Source organism: Anas acuta, chromosome 5 (assembly GCF_963932015.1).
Source record: "Anas acuta chromosome 5, bAnaAcu1.1, whole genome shotgun sequence".
NCBI lineage: Eukaryota > Metazoa > Chordata > Aves > Anseriformes > Anatidae > Anas > Anas acuta.
The window spans coordinates 55,193,412-55,213,563 of record NC_088983.1 but is presented as its reverse complement, the minus strand read 5'-3'; the positions used below and the strand labels follow the sequence as shown (position 1 = coordinate 55,213,563).

Here is a 20,152-nt window from a genome sequence, read left to right as displayed (position 1 = left end):
TTAACTTTATTAACTTCCCCCCAAATAATCTGATATAATTTTAAGATTGCCATGATTTATTGTAAACCTTCTTCAGAGAGCACTGCTTGAGATGTTTTATATTTCCCATCCGTTAAAACAGTATCACCGAAATGAGTGATGAAAGAGCTATTTTATTTTGTAATTAACCACTTGCTTCTACTCCTCTCCTCTTTGTGGGCATGCACACCTGTGTCCATGCAAAGCACTCTTCAGGAGTGGATCTATGTTTACACACGTATACTTCAAGAACTTAATTGCCAGTTACCTAACTTTCTACACCTTCTTTTTGAGCCTTTATAAATAATAAAGTGCATGAAATAAATTCAGGTCACACAACAGAAGTGCATGGCACTTGGGAAGAAAGGAGCAGTGATCACATGTCTAAAATCTGAAAAAAACACATTTAGAAGGCAGGCTCAGCATTTTTATCTCCTCAGTCACTGTAAACCTCTCATTCATTCGCATGGCCAGGGAGGCTGTGAGAGAAGCTTAATTCATTATTATAGATTTAGTCTGTGATACTGGACAGCAAATAACTGTTGAGAATAACACCAATGTAAGCCCTGCGCAAGACAGGATTTCAGTAGAACTGCACTGTTAAATGTTTATATTACTCACTTCTCAGCAAGGGAAAACTTCACTACATAATTTCATAGGTGAAAGAAAATCTATAATTCTTACAGTGTAACCCATTACACTAAAAATCAGGAGTAAATTAAAAGCAATTTTTATTTTTCAGCAAAAAAAGTGACAGTTGCTACTTAAAAGCTAATAAACATGCATCACTTTTACTGGTTATGTTACGATTTTTCCATACCTCTACAAGGCCCTGCAAGATCCTAACAAAGATGACACACCCGTAATGCACCCTGGCTGCAGATGGTATTAGCATGTTGAGGGAGGATGTCAGCAGTATAGCAGCACCAAACACTCTGCAAGAGTGGAAACAAGTAAAGGAAGCAACTTCAGTATTGTTCCAGTGCACATATTCCACATATGTTCACATACCCGTATCAATAAATTTCAGTGTATGATATTTATGTAGGGGATATAATAACTGCTGGACTGGGTTAGTGTCTGCTTTCATCTTAGGGTAATAACCTGTGTGATAAGACCCACGTGGACATATACATCTATTTAGCATTGTTTCCTAGGGAAATACTTTTTGTACGATCACGTCTATATCTTATTTACTTTATATATCCCCACTCTTTCCTTTTGTTAATTTTCACCTTTATTTCAACCAATTCTGATTCTATCCTCCAACATCTAGAGAAATTAAATCTCCAAAAGTTTTGCTAAACCAGGTGGCTGGGCAAAAGAGAAATTTGTATTAATGCTTTAATCATAAGAAAATGGCAACATAGATTCACTACTTTTAAAGCAGAAGAGAATCCACATTTATATATGCCAAAGCAGAAGGAAGAATTTCAAACAGAGCCAGCATTTTCTTAGCTACAAAAGCAAGTCAATGTGTGTCAAGTCAAGCACACGCCCAAAGCAGAGATCATTCTGTTGTTTTTTTCAGGGGCTGCTCATTGAATATCAATAATTTTGCCTCCAACAACATCCTAGCAATTGCTTTAAATCAAGTACATTATAAGGTCTAAATACATGTGTGAAATAATAATTCATATTCAAAATTATTATTATAGTTTTGACTAAATTTTAATTTAATTTAATGAATGTGAACCCCTTGTGGTAGCAAGCCTTTTCTCCAGTACTATTCTTTTTTTTCTGTTCATTCAGCTATGCAAAGTGATGTACCCAGTGGCATTGATTGGCCTCTTTCTTTATACAAAATTATGTAATGCTAAGATAAATCCTGGAGATATCTTAACATATGACATCATGGTATCTGATGTGGAACTGATTTGACAGAAACCTTTAACCTTAGCATGTGTTCTTTAGAAATTGGTACGGTGCCATAAGTTAGTGAGAAACAGACCTTAGGCTAAGGAAGGAAGAAGCTGTGATAAATTTCTAGAGGAAATTTCTTCCTGAATACATCTATTTTTCAAATCATCTGCTTAGAGTTACATCCTGATAAAAATACTTTAAATAGCAAATTGAACATATTCCACAGCTAAAGTCTGACAAATATTAAATGGCAGCTTAAAAAAAAAAAAAAAAAAAAAAAAAAAAAAATCTGCCACTTAAAGTAGGCTTTGTTAAATAGCTCTAACCCTGGTCTCTTCACTGTGTTCCTGGTGTCCCCATCTTGTCTCAGAGAACATCTGGCTCGCTGTGCAGCACAATTCTGCCTTCGCTTGGCAGCATGTTCAGTACATTCACTGGGACTGACTGGTGCGTGTGTTTGTGTCTCATTGAGTGAACTGTCTTGGCCTGAATTCTGTCTTTACTCCTAATTTCTATACGTGTAAGTTTCTCTTCGTAGCTTTGTGAATCACATCAAAAGTGAGTGCAGTTCATTGCCTTACATTTTAATATCCCTGATATGTTCACATAAAATATAATGGTGTCTTGGTTTTCATTTGCTTTTTTTCTATATGTACTAATGAGAACAGTGTGGAACTCAAGGGAGCTTTGCTTGTGATTTTTATGAATTCTTTTTAAAAGTAAGATGTTCCTGTTACCAATTTCTGAAGAAAAATGGACTGTAACTCTTTTAAAGATTCGCTGAAAATATCATTTCTTTGTGAGCAAGAAGAAAGTACTGCTTGGTTTGTAGCTATTTCTATTTATTTTCTGAATAGATGTTTAACTAGGTTCCTAATGCTGCGATATATTTTGAAGTTTGTGAATCAGTGTGTAGACTTGCGGGAGCAGATTCTTAGCTAGTGTGAATCAGCAAAACACTTTCTAAATCACAGTTCTTCTTCAGGTCCTGCAGAAATATTAGGAATTTACCATCTCTTTATAGGGATGAGATCTACAAAATAGTTGTGGTATATAGCTATTTCATCAAGGAAATTTAGTCTAATTTTTCAATTCTGCCTCTGAAATCAGCTTCTGTTTGCCACAATTGACGGCTGTATTTCCCAAAATTGCCTTATTCTCATGTTCGCTAAAGAGAAGCTGTTTTTTTGAATTTGTTCATTCTAGAAAAGAAAGTAAAATGCATTTTAGAGAATGATTCAAGACATGTATCTTCAAAATGAAAATCTCGTCTGTATTCAGACACACAGCTACTAGTGAAGGTTCAGTTATGTTGAGGACCATATAAAACAATTCCACAATGTCACTTGTAAGTCAGAGTTCTCTCAGGGCTATGCTTTATCAAAGCAGCTTTCTCAAAAACAAACTCATTTTTTTTCCAAGTATCTATGGAGTTAAGAATAGAATACATTACAAAGTGTCCTTTCTGTTCCTTTTTTTTTTTTTTTTTTTGAATCCAAATTAAATGAAGTACCATGTTTTTAGTGTATGTCTATTGTAGTGACCTAGTTTCCTCTATAACTCTCAGTCAGGAGTAAATACAGCTTCTTACATTTGCTTTGCATTTCTCAACACGCATCCATAAATATCACTGTATTTCTCTTTCATGCTCTTTTATCTTGTTATATTTAGTTCATCCCCACTATCACTAAAGTCTTCTTACTAATGAATTATTGTGGTATAGTTCTGTTTTTTGTACAAACTTCCTGTTCTATTGTTCGAAATACCTTAGCTAACTACATTTATAATGATTTAGATCTAAATACAGTGCATTTCTGGGGTATTTTACTGACCTACATATCAGCCCCCCCCAAATTATGTTGTATTTCCTTAGTGCTTAGCATTGTGTTACATGTATTGAGTTACTGATTTTATGATCCACTGTACTCTTGAGTTACAGTTCGTATTTGCCCAGTTTGGCTACGACATTAACTGAACATTTATTTCATGGTAGGTGCATTCCAAACCCCACAAAACATATCTTAATTCCATGGTACACATTGAAGAGCTTTAGCAGACTGAAGGTAGACTCTGGGAAAAGTGCAGTATGACACAGAGACAGAACAGGAGAGGCTAATGACAATGCCATCATTCTCGGTCTTGGCATTAGGAGGGAATTTAAGTGCTACGATATACCTTCAGCAGTCCCTAGATGTGGGGGAAAATTCCTTTCTGACACCAAAACAGCAACCAGTGTACCCATATATAGAAAATAACCATATACAGAAGAAGATGAATGAATAACAGCAGTAGTAGCTTGTCAAAGAGGAAAAAAAAAAAAAAAAAAAAAAAAAAAAAAGGTAAATCCTAAACTACAGAAGTGACCAGAAGCCCTGAAACAAAGAATTATGCTTTGCTTATCTATTTCTATTTCTAGACTCAGTAGACTCAGTCCCAGAAGACAAAATCTAACATTGATCCTCAGTGCTTTACTGACATTGGCATTATATGAAGGTCATGAGCTGTGCCTTAGTCCTCCTGTAATACAAGTAGTAATAATAGCAAAATCATATTTGACTAAGAGACTTTTGGGATGGGAACAGAGGAAGGAAATGACTCTGACATGTCAGGAAAAATGCTTAGAATGGAATGAAGTTGCAGGAAGAATTAATCTTTTGGGGTTTCAAGCTAGTTGGCTCATTTTTATCTTTTGGGACCAACTAAAGAGAAAAGAAATGTATTTATTTTCATCTCTGGATTTCTAATTTCTACATATCTATGCATCCCCACCATTCTCATCTACCTTTTCCAGGCAATTCTTATTACATGAGCATTCTGCTTGGAGTTGCATTATAGATTTTGTTACTTTGTTGGAAAAAGTGCCAGCTCAAAAGTGAACTGAGAACAGTGGGAATACAGATGCGTGCCAAATGCTGAATGCCAGATGGGTGACATATTGGGTTGCACATATGATATCTGAAAATAAGGAGTCCTGGTTGGAAGCATCCCCTTACCCCAAGGACTGGGAATGAAAATTACTAAAATGACTGCATAAAGCTAAACCTCATTTCATATGTGCATGGTAGGACTCAATTCTCCAGTTGTCAGAATCCAGCACATTTTTATTGATGTCATTCTTTAATATCATTGACAATGTCTACAATTATGTGCCTCTTTACAGATAATTGCAGTCCATTTTTATTAAAAAGAAACTTACAGAAATTAAGTTATATGTCAAATCAAAAGCATATGAATTACCTTAACTGAAGTCTGTCCTTAAAAAAGTAACGTGTGTGTTGAAAATGGCAATTTTAGCTATTTATTTCAAAGAGAAAATGTTTGAGGTTTAAGATGCTTAAATACATGTATATACCGTATTAATGAACTATGAATGCCACTTCATTAAAATCCAAAATAATTTAAAAACAGTAAATGTTCACTGACAACTACAAAACAACTTGGAATGTATATTTTAATGGAATTACATCGAGAGCTATGAAGGCATAAAAGGTTTCACATCACTTTTCATGATAACCTAAACAAGTTTTAAGTTACTTCAGCAGGAAATTCATTCAGGACTGTAACCGAATATTTTTCACCTCCAAAAAGCTTCCTATCATCATTTCATTGAAGACCTATCCGTGGAATAAGAAAACTTCATAATTTTGTTTTGTCATAATTTCCACGGGAATCATGAGGAAAAAGCACAGCATTCCACATTGTTAGAGCAAATTAAATCATAATACTACTGGGATTATTACTCTGACAGTAAACAGGAACCTATGGAAAATGTAGCCCATAGTAATTTCTGGGACATCCAACCTCCGTACTTGACAGTTTTACAGTAATACTGATCACATTATAACACCTTTATTTTCATTGGCTAATGTATTTGCATTGTACATTTATATAAAACACCATCTTCTCTCTTTTAATGAACTGTCTAAACTTTTTTTAACTATTCAATCAATTGCTTTTGCCACCTTGTGAATGGTTTTCTACACAGGTATTCACAGGATGGTGCCATCCTTGTGCACAAGCCAGTTTGAACACAAATATTTAGTGACTCTTCACTGATGCAAATGCTTTTCCACATTTTTTCTCACAGTCCTACATCATCTAAGCTAATTGTAACTGAGCACAAGTCTTGCTTATAGGAAACTCTTCGTACAAAATGAACAGGGAATATTTTGCCATAAACAAACGTAAAACATTTTTTCTAGTCTTACATGAGATTCTTTTGTTAAGTAAGGGTACAAATTAAAGAGGAGTGAAAACATGAATTTTCCTTGCAAAGCTTTCCCGACCTAGTCTGAAGATGAAAATTCTAATAAATAAATAAATAAATAAATAAATTTGGATTCAAGTTGTCAAGCAGGAGAAACAGCTGGCATGTTATTGACATTTCTCTTCCTTACAGAAAATGCATAACATATGTTAAAGAGCAAAGACTTATTTTATGAAACATATGTAAAAATAAACTAGATCTTTGCTAGCCTTAGATGTTCTTCCTTGAACCATGATTGTTTGGGAGAGTCCCAAAGCAGGAGCAGCTTTAGGCAGTGTCATGCAGAGTGACTTTGTGGATTATTCTATCAGCTCAAGATTGCTAAAATTTGTTATCTTCTGTTCTGATTCCACTGACTATCATTTATCTTTGACATACCTTCTCCTGCAAAAGATCAGCAACACAACATAGAATCAATTATGCTTTTTTTTTTTTTCTACAACCCAAAGAATTTCTTGTCTGAGAAGAACTGCAAAACTGAATGCTGGATTAAATGCTTAATTTTTTTTGAGTAAAGCATAATGTCTAAGCAGAAACAGGACAGAAGCTAGCTTGAATGCCTGTAGGCATGCAGAGTCTTTTCAGAATCCTTTCTTCTGCAGACGTTGCTAGCAATGCCAAATTGTGACCATTTTATTTAACTTCATTTTTTTCTTTCAGCTGTACAGTGACTGAATATATAGAAATTTCAGGATTTTAGCTGCTGATTAACACTTCCCTTCCTACAAAGTGTCTCTCCACCTGTACTAGGGTCTTCTAATACTTTAATCTGCCAGGTTTGAAGACAAATAAATACCAAAATATTCCCAAGCCTTTTAGTAGAATAGACCTTACTAGGACTGGTCCAAGCACCAGAGCGAAATGCCATGCAGAAGTCAAAGTGTACCAGTAACAAGGTCCCTTTCACCTTCTGCCTTCTCTGAGCCCCATTAATGCCACTGACTTATACAGGTCAAACAGTTCTCAGGCTGTGCCTTCCATTCACAGACTTATTTTTGATACAGTGTGTGTTTTTTGAAGAACTTTGGGCTTGTTAGATGACAGCATCACAGCAATTGATGCTGAATGTAAAAGACTCCTGGGTCATTAAATTCTGATCATTGCTTTTACCAGCAAGTGCATTACATCACCCTTTCATAAGCAGACCTCGTTCCATCTCAGAAGTAATTAGCATTTGCTCTACTTATTTTGGAAGCCTTTCCAGCTTGTGACTTCCTACATCCAATAGATATATTGCACCCATGCTGTCTATTTTAGCAGTTTTAATATTTGCATTTTACCCCAGCAGAAATCCTGTCTTCTTTCTTTTGCATCACTAGGCAAGCTGGGCCTTCTCCATCTCATCTTCCTTATTCTTCATTCATTTGATCACCCTACTAACCCTCTCTCTCTCCTGTTTGAATTCTACTGGGGAATCTCTCAAACCTGTGGTTTCATTTTACAGCTCATTATATCCATAGATGTCTGGACAAAACTCAGACTCATTCCTTCTAGCTCATTAGCTTTGGGTTGGCTTGCTCTTTAAATATGTAATCTGCTAGATCGTGTTTCAAATCAAGACCATCTCATTCAAATTACCTAACCGAGTTCCAGGTCTTAGGCTGTGATTCATAACTGTCTCTGTTGATTTAGAGATATATAATACACCTATAAAATAAATCAGCTTTAAAATATTTTGTGGATCTGGCTGGGATGATAATTGCTATGTGCTGGACTCAGAGGCTTTATCTGTACTGCTTTGTGGAGTGTTTTGTGACATACAGACTACATGTTATGGATATCTGCATCCCTACTGCTCAGGTTAAATGTGGATTCCTTCAGAACAGAGTGATGGTGACGTTAACATTTTTATGCAGACAGCCTAAACAGCATTTTGTAACATGAAATCCAGTGTATGTAGTGTATTGGGGTGGAGTACCAAAGCAGGTAGAGGTGATTAAGGATGTCTGTTGTAATAAATGTCTGGAGTTAACTCTGCCAGAAACGTACATGGATTTTGTTTCAGAGGGGATTAGATATTCCCCAGTGAACAGGACCCTGGTTTTCAGGTATCATACATGCAGTAAGGATTCTGGAGGCTCAAGACCTGGGAGAGAACTGGGAGCAAAGTTTTTTGACAGTATTGACATATCTGGATAATATTACCTCGATAAATAAGCTTTCTTTATAAGTTTGCTCTGAATTCATCTGGTGTAATTGTATCTAAACTGTGTGGCAACTTTTCTACAGATGGCAAATTTTCAGATTTCATCAGAAACATGAGATCAAAGGATTTAGATTAATGGAGGAGGGAATACAAAAATAAGTCCCAATTTCAGATGTAACCCTTCTCTTGTTAGCTGTATCTGAACAAGCAGAGTCAAATTCTGAAATTGTTATGGTTTGTCCCCAAATTACTTCTGGATTTAGTATCTCGAGAATACGATCATCTACGATCACTGCCATCCTATATCCCAACAGTTCCAAAAATCCACCTTGTGTAACACAGGTGCTTCACAGCACCAGAGAACATAATATTTTCACCTATAATGTTACTGCTTGAGGTTTGCTTGGAACCTCCATATTTAACATCCTTAATGGTGGTTTACTTTCTTTCAATTTATGCTAATGTAAGCAGTGCTCTTACTGACTTCTGAAAAGATCATTTTTCCTCTGTATTATATTGTGACAATTGTTTGCATTTTTCCAGCTGTTTCCCGCTGCTTCAGTAGTTGCCTTCTTGACTGCAAACTGTAAGTAGCCACTCATTTGGAATATTTACATTACTTATACTCGTGTTTATTAACTATGTCCCTGTCATGTCACTCATTCATGTCTTTTGTAAGCTAAATAATCCTGATAATGTTTATTTTAGTCTTACTGTCTTTTCACTTTGTAATCATGCTGATTATCCTTCTTGGGATATTTCCTATTTCTGTTTTCTTATCTGAAACGGACTAGGAGGAATTGAACCCCCTACGAGGAGACGATATTTAGCTATTCTGTGACATTATATCATCACTCTGACTTTTCTATAGTATAGACTAATTTTCTGTTGACTCTGTTGACCCTCATACAGTAGACACATTCATTTGAAATGCTCACCCTGACAGCTTATGGCTTCATGAATGATAGACAGGATGTAGTGTTGCATTTTTTTTTTCTTTCTTCTGAATCGGGCCCTCAGTTTGCGTAAAATGGCACAGGGCTAACAAAGCTGGGGCTATGCCATGAATATCAGAGTGGTTAATGAACTCAGCTGCCCAGCAAAACAGATAGAATAAGATACCTTTGACATTAGAGAGGTACACTTATTCCCAAGTGCCAGTCTTAGGCTGAACGTGCTTTATGAGAGAATTGCATAAAACTAATCCTCTCTCATAATAGTCTGTAGCCAGAAGCCATAGTATAGCAGCTTTATTTGTCTTTTTAGAAATGTGATAAAACAGGTTATTTTCATTCATATGTGTACAAGGGAGGAGGGGGATGTGTATATGTGCCCTTCATACTAAATCCTATTATAAGCCCTTCATGAAGCATTAATATGTAAAAGCCGACCTCCCGCCATCTAATCTAGTATAATAAGGGCTTGGATACATTATTAATTTTTGTCACACATCTGAGGCCCCCTTTTATCAACCAAAACCCCTATCCAAATCCCTTGTTGCATCATTAAATTGTGAAAACAGCTTCATCATTCATGACAGAAAAATGGAAGGACCCTGAGCCATATGGCAGAGGGAGCAGCAGGACCAGCCGCCCATAGATGTCTCCCCAGTCCCCTCCTTGCAGTGACTGGTGCTTACAACACCCTGCAATGCAGCAAGGTGACAAAATCGTCTTGCTTTTTTTGTGCAGTATTGGCTCCTTTGCCTGGAAACAGACGAACCCAATGGCAGTGCCTGGGTTCATAGCCCAGTTTAATCTGCAGGGTTTTGAACTGGATGTGAAAGGTGGAACTCGCAAGTACAACAGCAGGGGTTCTCTCATACGGTGCAAGGTCAGCTTCTGTCTTCAGAGGTTCAGAAACTGGCTCTTCTCTAATCATTCCCTGGTTATGCTGTGCGCTATATATAGTTTGCAAAAGAAATAAACCTCACACAATATCTCTACCTACAGGAAAATGTAAAGATGTTAAGTTCCAGGAAATCTTTGTACTTCTATTTCTAAACCAATACTTAGCTTATGTATTTCATGCTTGTTGTCATTAGGACTGACTGAATTAAGGAGAAAGGTATTATAATTTCAGTGACACACAAACAACACACTTTCTGTGAAAATCTTTGGGTCTCTGAGATGAAATGCTCTGACATATAGTTGTCTGAAATATCATTCAGGTTATTGATGGAAATAATCCTATCGGATTACTTGCTGGGTACAAGGATTTAGCCCTTAATAACAAGATGAATGGCACTTTAAAAACAAAAAAGAATTTGAAATGAAAGGTTGATTTATATATTTTCAATCAGGTTGGAATGTGACAATGATGAAGAGTTAACAGAGATGAGAGATAATTAGGTGGCAGAGAAATTCAGAGTAATTCTGTAAGGATGATCCTTAATGTGAATAGTGCAAGGATTTGTGGTTTAATAGATAATGAGAAATATAAGCCATTATCATAGAATTACAATGTGACATACATTTTTTTAAGTCATCATTCTATTCTGCTTTCTGTAGGTCTTTATGTGTGAGAGTTCTAATGCTTAAGGATACACAGATGAGTTAAAATAGCCAGCTTTGTTTTACAAAAAAAAAGTCTGTGACTATTACAGATCTGTTTTTGAAACAGTGTTTGGCATGTACAGTCAAAAACTGCATTTGTATTTTAAATATATTTTCTTGGAAATGAATTCCCCAGCCTGTATGACCCATTAACAGTGACCCATTAATTTCAGAGAATCTTTGATGATTTATGGTAAGTATTTAACCTGTTAACATCCTAACTGTGATCAGTGAGGAAATCCTGCCATGGCATTTTGGTACTGCTTCTGATAGGACAATGGATTTATTACACTTCTGCAGTGTGTTTTTTAAAGAATTTAAAAAGGATGAGTCAGAAGTTAAAATATAACTGCATTTAAAGTACCCTGAGATGACGTGGTGAAAAACAGCCTAGCTTGATACCTTTCCATATGCATGTGACAGCACAGCAGGAGGTTTATTCAAACAGTTGCAGCTTTTCATTGCACAAATGTGGAATAGGAAATATTAATGTAAATAAAATTATTGTTTTTCCAGGTTAATGACAGAACAAATTAATAATGCTAAGTCCAAGAAAATATTAGTTCATCTAGCCTGACATCCTCTGTGACATTAGACCTTATATTTTGTTTAATTATCTCTTATATTTCACCTAATTATCCCTGTACTGAAAGCATATATTTGTAGTAGCTAAAATACAATTTTCAAAATAGGAATCTAACACCCAAAGGAGAAGACTTAATAATTTCATATAATTTCCCAGTGCTAGCTGTTATTACTAACATTTATGCTTTGTGGTTTTTTTTTTGTTTTTGTTTGTTTTTTTTTTTTTAATCTAGCTTTTACTTACTGATTCTAGTTATATCTTTCTACTTTCTATATCTTTCTAAAAAACACATTTATACCTAGGATTTTTTTTCCAGAGGAGTTAATTATGTATTTTAGAAACAAATTACCTGCAAGTATTGTTTTAGATATATTGATACACTGAATACATTGTTCTTTCTATTTTTTTCACTATATGGCATTATATTCTATTTTTCATGTAATTTTGTGACCCTTCCATATCCCATCTGTGATTTTTAATCCTAATATACATGTACTCAAATTACCTGCAACAATCCATGGTCATTTCCGTTGACCTAAATACACTGACTGCTCTAAATACAGAAATATACGTATCCCAGGATTATATTGGCTCCCCTACTAGAGCATCTTGTTGGAAACTCATGACAGGTTTCTGGAACAGAATGGCTTAGGAAACCACTCAGTGTTACAGCTTCCCAGGGTGGTTTGCCACTCCTCGATGTTACTTGCACTTAAGCCTCATGTGTATTATTTTGAAGAGAACCCAGCTTACTAAATGATCTTAAATATATCTTCTGGTTGTCTGGTCCATTTTGCACCCACAAATTTATACATACACCTGAAGCGGCTGAAGAAATGTCAACATCTCCATAGATCTTGCTTAAGGACTACTCAGCACTATCATAATAGTGGCTAAATCCTTGAAGTGTTCATAAACACTAGCACATAATCTTTAAAGTCTACCAGCATGAAATAAATCACTTTTCCAATTACACCACTTGGTTGTGCAAAATTACCCACTTGGTTGTGCAAAACTCAAAGAAAAGGGGCTCTATCACACCACATGGTGGCTTAGGCAAACAGCCCAAGTAATCTGGGTAATCTGTATACAGTATACAGGCAGAGAAAAGCATATTTTGGGAATGATAAAATACACTCGAGGTTTTAAGTGCTTCCTAAGTTGCTTGCTTCATTAAGCAGTATAGATCCTCCTGGAGGAGCTCAAAGGCAAGAAAACCTGCACCAGTGTCCAGACTATATGCCGACAGTGATTTCAAAGTATCAAAACATCCAAACCTGCTTACAACATAATCATTAAAAGACTACAAAATAATGTAATTTTAAAATGTCGTTTCTGAATTTCATATCAAAATATTGCATTCCTTGAATTGTTTCAAAACATTTAAATATCTTGGCCTTCACGTTCCACTTAAATCAAATTTGGAAAGATAGTTGAAGAATCACCAAACCACAAATTTCTTTGTCTTTTAATGCAATTTCAGTATATGAGAATGATTGTATATTTATTCTGAATTTGTCAAGATAAGGTGATGTCCAATCAGCTCCAGCTAAAGTTCTTTTTATGACCTAAATAGAAATTAAGACTCAGTTGGGTTAGAAGACTGTCGGCATTTCTTACTGTTTCTGCTCACATCTCATGGTAATTGTATAATGATAGCCCCTCTGGTGGGAGCCACTCTAATGCTGACATTCAAACCTGTAGTTTAAAAGCATTCAAATGAGATGTTCTTTGTGCTCTTAAATGGCATTAACTGCCATTATGAGTAATAGCTCAGCTGATTAAATAGTCTGGATACATGATATTAGTACATCACACTTGAGTTTTCATGTTTTCTTGATTTTTTCAAAGAAAAATACTTATAAACAATGCAAAAGCAACTCAGTTACCTCTTCATGAAAATCCCACTCACAGTAGTGAAAATCCAATGTAACTTTAGTGAAAAACAGTACATTGAATCCCCAGCAATTTCAAAAAAAAAAAAAAAAAATAGTTTCACTATTTATTCACTCTTCTGTGAGAAATCTCTGCTATTACTAACCAGAGTGGGGTGTACCGAATAAATACGTATATAATGTTAGAATTGTATCTGGAATCTGCTCATATGTTCTTGCCCCTATGGTCTCAACACCTCTGAATCATGGCTAATTTACTCCTGATAAAGATAGAGAAACATCTCTGCTCCCTGCACAGGAGAGAAGGGCATTGCTTATAGTATGAAGTTCTACATAAGTTCAGGTATGAGAAATAACCTAGATTAGTTGCAAACTTGGATATCCATGTGACAAAATGCCTTCTCTAAACTACTAGAACATGCCTCAGTATTCTGCTCATTGTATGATGTTTTATTGATGACAAAGTTAATTGTTCATTGAGAACTTAACCCAGAGAAAAGGTATAGCTGTGATAAACCCTACCCATGGGACTTCACGTTGGACTTCCTTTGTTCCTCCAGCCTAGTGTGGTTGCCTGTGTAGTCATTTTGTACCAGCACCTTCCAGAGACAGGTCCTCCTCTGGGAGGAGAGGTCTCCAGCCTTGTAGCAACAGGAAAATCTCTGCTATTTTCACACACGTCTCAAAGGAGGCAAGTTCAAAGCTTCACTGATTGCAAATGAGGTTGCACCTGAGGCCCAACCCATATATTTTGAAAAATTATGTTGTCTTGCAATGTGCCGAATGTCCCCTATTGCTATAGAAGTCAACAGAGGTTGGAAATGTTCAGGAGCACCAACCTCTGCAATGCACTAACCCAACTTGTCCTGATCACCTGAGAAGTAAGTGTACAGGACAGGTATTTCTGAATGTTCTCTGCAATTTTGAAAGGCATTTTTGTTTGATCTTGTTGGTACTATAGCAGTATAAACATATCTCTTTTAAATAAAGCATTTTTCTTAGAGTTGGGCTGAAAAGACTATAACAAAATTATCAGTTATACAAAATGAGAAAAAGTGAGACCCAAACTAGCTAGTGCAAATTCCTGAGAAAGTCCATTTACTACTTGTAAATCTGTAAATCACTAAATCTGATATGCCAGAAGCAATGGAGAGCTGTGTGTGACAAGATCAATGGGTCAAGGCAGAGCAGAATAACTATGCAGCAGAAGCCTTGAGTTGTACAATTATCAAAGGATGTCAGTAAAATGTTACCCAATGACAGGCTGTTATTGGGGGAAAAAAAAATGTTAGAGAGTTCCCAGCAATGCAGACTTGCTAATTCTTTAATGGCAACAAGCATTTTTAAACAGGGGCAGGATCAAGATAAAGGGATCCTGCCCAGCTTGGAACTAATGCATTGTGTGTAGAAAGGTTTACTTGATACCACAGGAGGGTCATTTCTTCCACGTGTTATACCTTAGTGACACATTCAAGCTATGTCAACCCCATCTCTATAATTGGTTGCTAGACTGAATCTTTATGTCAAGCAAACTCTGTCCTGTACACTCTGCAACTCCCTGTCAACAGCAAATTAAGCTCACAAAACAGACCTTGACCCTCTTCCCAATTTCCTTCCATGACACTTGGCAGTCGGGAGGCAGTTTTTCTTTCGTTCATGCTATCTTTCCAATGTAATCATTATCTCCTTCACTCCCAGGGAATGAATCATTCTCCCTTCTCCCTGTTGAAAGTCTCCATTTTTCTTCAGCTCAAGGCTGTTTCTCATGGATTGTCTTGAATCTGGTTATGCTAGTCTAGAGGCTATTATTTTTTTTTTTAATGTGAAGGACACCTGAAGTTAGTTTTTCCATATGAATTCAGACTTGCTCTGAATGTAAAGGAAAGCACTGGTGGCACAAAGATATTCAGTGAGGATTAAAACAAAACAAAGAAACAAACAAAAATGTTATTTGGCTGTCGTCCACCACAGCATGAAGGGACCAGCTGAGGCTGTAGCACGTGTAAACCAACAGAGGATTTTACAGTAGCTCATATTCTAATGGTACTGTGGGCCTCTAAGCCTATATACCCACTTCTATGACTTGTTCTGATGCAGACTTTCTTGGGAAAGGTATGGAAGGTATGGACACCAAGCTTTCCAACACATTTTAGGTGCCAGTTAACCCTCCAGTCATTCTGTTCATTTCAAGTTGAACATGTAGATGTCAAAATCTGTTTGTGGCATTCAGGAACTAATTTGGGGTTTGGCCTCCTCAGTGCTTATTCGAACCACAACCCATCTCTTCATTCTATGCCATTTTTTTATCTACAGACTAGATACAAATCACAGCCACTATCCATGTTTGACTGTTTGCGGTTACTGGCTGGCATGTCACAGGTAGTTCCATACTTAAATCTGTGGTTTACATGGTCATTTGCCTTGTGTGGGAGGTGTCTCTTAGGCTTCCACGGTGCTAATAATTAACCATTCATCTATGAAAGTTGCTGAGTTAAAGTACATCCAGGTTAACAACTGGAACTGGTCTACATTCACTGGTGTAAATGTAAATGTTCATGAAGAGGAGAAAAGTTTGATTCACCTGTGCCAGGTCATGTGTTTATACTACCGAGTTTTCCTGGGGATGTCCAAGCCTTTGTCTTGCAAATCGTTGTAGTTAACATCACTTTACATCTCGATTGATGTAAATTAAGGACATTGCTAGGGCAAATGAGGACAGACTTTTGTTTCTCTGAGTAAAATCCTGCAGTTTTAAGCAAAACTCCTGTTAATCTTCAAGGGTTACAGACTGTGCAAAGATGCAAAAGCGCTCAGAGGAGGAGCCCTCTAGCGAGCTGTTAATTGGTGGGGGTTTTTTTGCAATTACCTTTTACTTTTGCGAACCATTGTCAAAAAGCTGGCACTCGTAAACTGACAGACAGTGATCGCGCCAGTTTAATAAATGTTGTGTTCTGGTTGTGTTAGTGTTTTCCAAGTTCTGGAGGATCTCCCCATTAGTAAATGCTCATCATTGTTCATGTAGGCATCTGTCTAAAAGGTATTTACGTTTGAGAGTCTTTTGCCATAGCTCCCCTCTTTCGCCAGCAAATACAAGCCAGCTTTCTCCCCAGGCAATCTATCCTACCTTTGATGTTGCACACTCCTGAGAAGAGTTAAAGGTATATATTGCTGATTTTAGTATCCATTTGCACTTAGTTTGTAATTGTTTTGAAGAGTGGCACTAGGACCTTTGCTGTTTCTCCGAACGTGGAGCCTATGGCATTAAGTGTGGATGTGAAAGCCTCATGTGTCTTGAATACTCAGCGGATCTAATTAACAGGTAGAATCGCACCCTGGGTGCTTGAAAAATTGCCAGACACCATAGAAACGAGTCCTTAAGTCCCCGCACCATCTGCACTTTCCTTTCATTGTGTAGGTCTCATTGAAACATGTTTTTTGACCATTCGAAATTCATTTGCGTTAATGGAAAATTCCTGCCGATGCTTTTCCTTTTCATAGGAAAAAAAAAAAATCATAAAATTCTTTCATTCGGTAATGGAAAAAAAAATAATCTCTCAAGCTTTGAAGCAATAACGAACCTCCGGGCTTGCCTCTGAATGCGGGTCTTTGACTGGCGTCTCCACAACCTCCCCTGCCAACTTCTTTACCGGGAGAAGCAGCTCCGCGCCCCCCCGGCCCGCTCCGGCAGGTAGCTCAGAGGCGGGCGCCCCATGCCCGAGCAGAGCACCCCGTCAGCCCCCCCTCACCCCCCCCCTCCCCCGCTCCTGCACAGCGCCTGCCATCGGGACGGGGCCGGCTGTTACCTGTTCGCTGCCAGTCGGGACGAGATATACCCGCCGGGGATTTGGGTGATTATGTATCCCCAGAAAAAAGAGCCGTGGATCATGCCAACTGTTTCGGGATCCCAATTGAACTTCGCTTTCTTCCAGCGTAAGGGACGGGGAGAGAAGGAGAGAAACAGCAGAGGGAGGCTGTCATCGGGCCGGGATAACGCGCGCACCCGCGGCAGCTTCGGCCCGGGGTGCGACCCTCTCCCCACCGCAAACACTCCTCTTGCCCCCCAAATTCCCTGCGCCTCCTCCTGACCCCAAGCTCCCAGCGCCTCCTTCTGCCCCCCTTGCTCCGAGCCGCTTCAAAGCGAGCCTCGGCATTTGACGCCTTTTCCACGCAAATCCTTTCATCCCAGTGTTTTCAAACATTCCTGCACAACCTCCCTGGCTCCGTTACATCTGCTTGCGGTCGGTTGTTCGCTGTCCTCCTTCCCCCTCCCCTATAGTTATTTTACGAGATAGCTGCGCTTTTCGTGGTTGTGTGCGACAAGGGGAAAAAAAATCCGCCCGTAAATTGTACCGCAAAAGGGCTTTGGGCTGGGAACTGAAAGGGAAAAATAGGAACAGTCGGTAAAAAGCACTTCCCCTGCAGCAGTGGGATGCGAAGGGCGGCGGCGGGGCCGGGCAGAGCCGCGGGGGGACCGGGGAGTGCCGCAGGGCCGGGCCCGAGGCGAGGGAAGCGCCCCGAGAGCGGCGGAGCCCGGCTCGGCTGCGCTCGAGTGCCTGACCTGGGGCTGGGAATTGTACCGAGAGGCCAGAGGAGTTACGAGGGAAGGTTTCCCACCTCTTTAATAATTTTTCCTCCTCGGTGTATGGTGCTGTTATTGACCATGTCCACGATGGCCACTCCCAAGTTACATCGGATCCCGAAGGAAATGCAGAATCCCAGTCCACTCATGATGGCAATGATGTATCTCCGGGGCAGCCCGAAGCAGGTACAGTCGCAGAGCGGGGCTTTCTTCTCGGGCACTTCCATGGGTTTCCCATCTTCCGTCAGCTCGATGGTGTCCCCGGGCTTCTGCCTCTTCTCTAGGACTCTGCCCGACACAAGAAGGGAAAGTCAAGCCCCGGCTCCAGCCCTGCCGCCCTGCCTGAATGCACGGCTACCTCGGGCAGCCGGAGGCTTAAGTTCACCGCTCCCCCCGCCCCTTTGGCTGGCTTTGGTTCGATTTGAGTGTTTACTCCTTGTTTTCCGTTCACCTTCAGCCGTTCTTCAGCTGTGACCTGTGGGAGTCACGATTAGTCATCCCCAGCTCCCCCCGCCGCCCCGCCGCAGAAACCCAGGGAGGAGCTCTAGCTGAGAATTGCTCATCTATCATTAAAGACTTCTGCTTAAATATGTAGGGCGCATTAAGAAGACATCATCTGTAACCACTGCAGAGGCGCCATGTTGGGTAGCCCAAGAGGCATAGGCTGGAAACTAAAGCAGTCTTCTGGAGAAGCTTTTATTCTCTCGTTGCTGTACTAGCAAACACCAAGGGAAACGAGCTTGGTGTGCGTTTTGTTTCTGGTCTCGGAACAAAAGAAATAGTAACAGAAGGGGTAGGGGAGGGCGATATTGCTACTTATTTTAGATTTGCAAAATGGCTGTCACATGCAGTGAAAGAAAACATGACTGTCTTTGGAGAACTGACATCTCCGGAGAAGTCTTTGCAAAAGATCGCATCTGCTCAGCGACACGTTGCGGGTGTGTGATCGCTGGGCAGGTTTCACCTTTCCCGCTCAGCTCTAACCTCGACCTCATCGCTCCCACTTCCTTGTTTTTACACGGAATCCTATCTCCGAGAAATCAATGTGCAGGAATCTGAAGGGAACCGGTTGTTTGCAGCCATTTCCGATCAACAGAAAAATACCGAAAGAAAAAAAAATAAATAAAAAATAAAAAATAAATAAACCACCAACCCTGTCATTCACGAAAGGTAACTTAGAACATTGCGCCTCTTCTTTGGTGGAAAAGCTTTAAAAACATTGTGTGGATAATACGAAAGATCGGGTTTATCAAGCAGGTACCCCGTGCTGAATCTCTTAGTCTTCTTTTGCAGTCACTGAGGTGTTTAAAGGACAGAAACACTAACCACTTCCATCCCAGCTCCATCCTCTTGAGGAGCGAGTACGTGATCATTTCCCGACACTCGGCACTCTCCTGGCACTGCCCTAACCCCGCTTTAAGAGTGTTTTCTCACCTCAGAGGTTCTCCTCAGAGGAGCTTCTTTTTGAGGTTAACTTATCCGGCTAATGGGGCAGCAAGAATTAGCAGAATCAGGCTCAAAAGGTTCTCTGTGTTTTGGAGCAAATGCAGAGATTTTCGCTAATAGCTACTCATTTGAAATCCTGACGATTTTCTCTTTGCTGGGAGAATTATTTCCATGCTTTAAGACCGCATCTTATTTTTACTGTCTTAAAGTTGTAAATAAAATGCAGCACAGTGCTTTTAAGTTAAAAAATTCGTTTGTGTGAATAAGGAATGATGTAGAAGTGTCTTCTCACCGAATGGACTTATCTGCGGCAAGACGCTAAGGTGTAAGGGACGTGAAAGCTATTTTAATTTTTAGAATAGGAAAAAAAAAATAGTTCAGTCCTGTGCCTTGAAAAAAAAAATAGTGAATGGTGTATTTGTTTATTAACGGGGTAGTTCAAACGGAATTTTGCTGCAAAATACAAATCCTTTTTCCATTACTCACTGTACGATACAAAAAACAGTACTCATGTTCGTTTGTTTCATTTATATTTTGTACAGTCTTTTAGGGGGAAAAAAGAAAGTTTGTTTCCTTAATGATATTTTTAATCAGCTTCTCTGATTAACTGTTATTCCTTTTTGTTTTTCTGATTACTGAAGATGGTTTAAATAGGATGATGACATATATGTTTTTCACTATGTTGTTGTTGGGTTTAGTTGTTCTTTCAGCTTTTCAAAATTGTACCTTTCCTGCTAAAATGAAAATTTTAATTTTGTCTTATCTCTTCGCTGATATTTTCCCTTCCCTGAAAATGG

General features: G+C 38.6%; 1 protein-coding gene and 1 long non-coding RNA gene across 3 annotated transcripts in view; one reads left to right on the top strand and one right to left on the bottom strand.

Annotated features, from left to right (window-relative positions):
- The window catches only part of LOC137857856 (uncharacterized), a 197,891-nt gene that overhangs the window by 118,866 nt on the left and 58,873 nt on the right, over positions 1–20,152 (top strand). Inside the window, exon 4 of the long non-coding RNA XR_011097298.1 lies at positions 8,838–8,880. This is a non-coding gene — a long non-coding RNA (uncharacterized lncRNA). The remainder of the gene's footprint in view (positions 1–8,837; positions 8,881–20,152) is intronic.
- SLC17A6 (solute carrier family 17 member 6) overlaps positions 1–20,152 on the bottom strand; it is a 33,583-nt gene that overhangs the window by 11,658 nt on the left and 1,773 nt on the right. Inside the window, exons 1-4 of one of the 2 annotated variants that reach the window (XM_068684965.1) lie at positions 18,361–18,375; positions 17,945–18,197; positions 17,134–17,252; positions 839–953 (exon numbers count right to left, since the gene is read on the bottom strand). In XM_068684965.1, the coding sequence (XP_068541066.1) occupies positions 839–953; positions 17,134–17,252; positions 17,945–18,136 (426 nt within the window). In that variant the 5' untranslated portion in view covers positions 18,137–18,197; positions 18,361–18,375. Of the gene's footprint in view, positions 1–838; positions 954–17,133; positions 17,253–17,944; positions 18,198–18,360; positions 18,376–20,152 lie in introns of those variants that run through there. The other variant, XM_068684963.1, reaches the window with a different exon arrangement.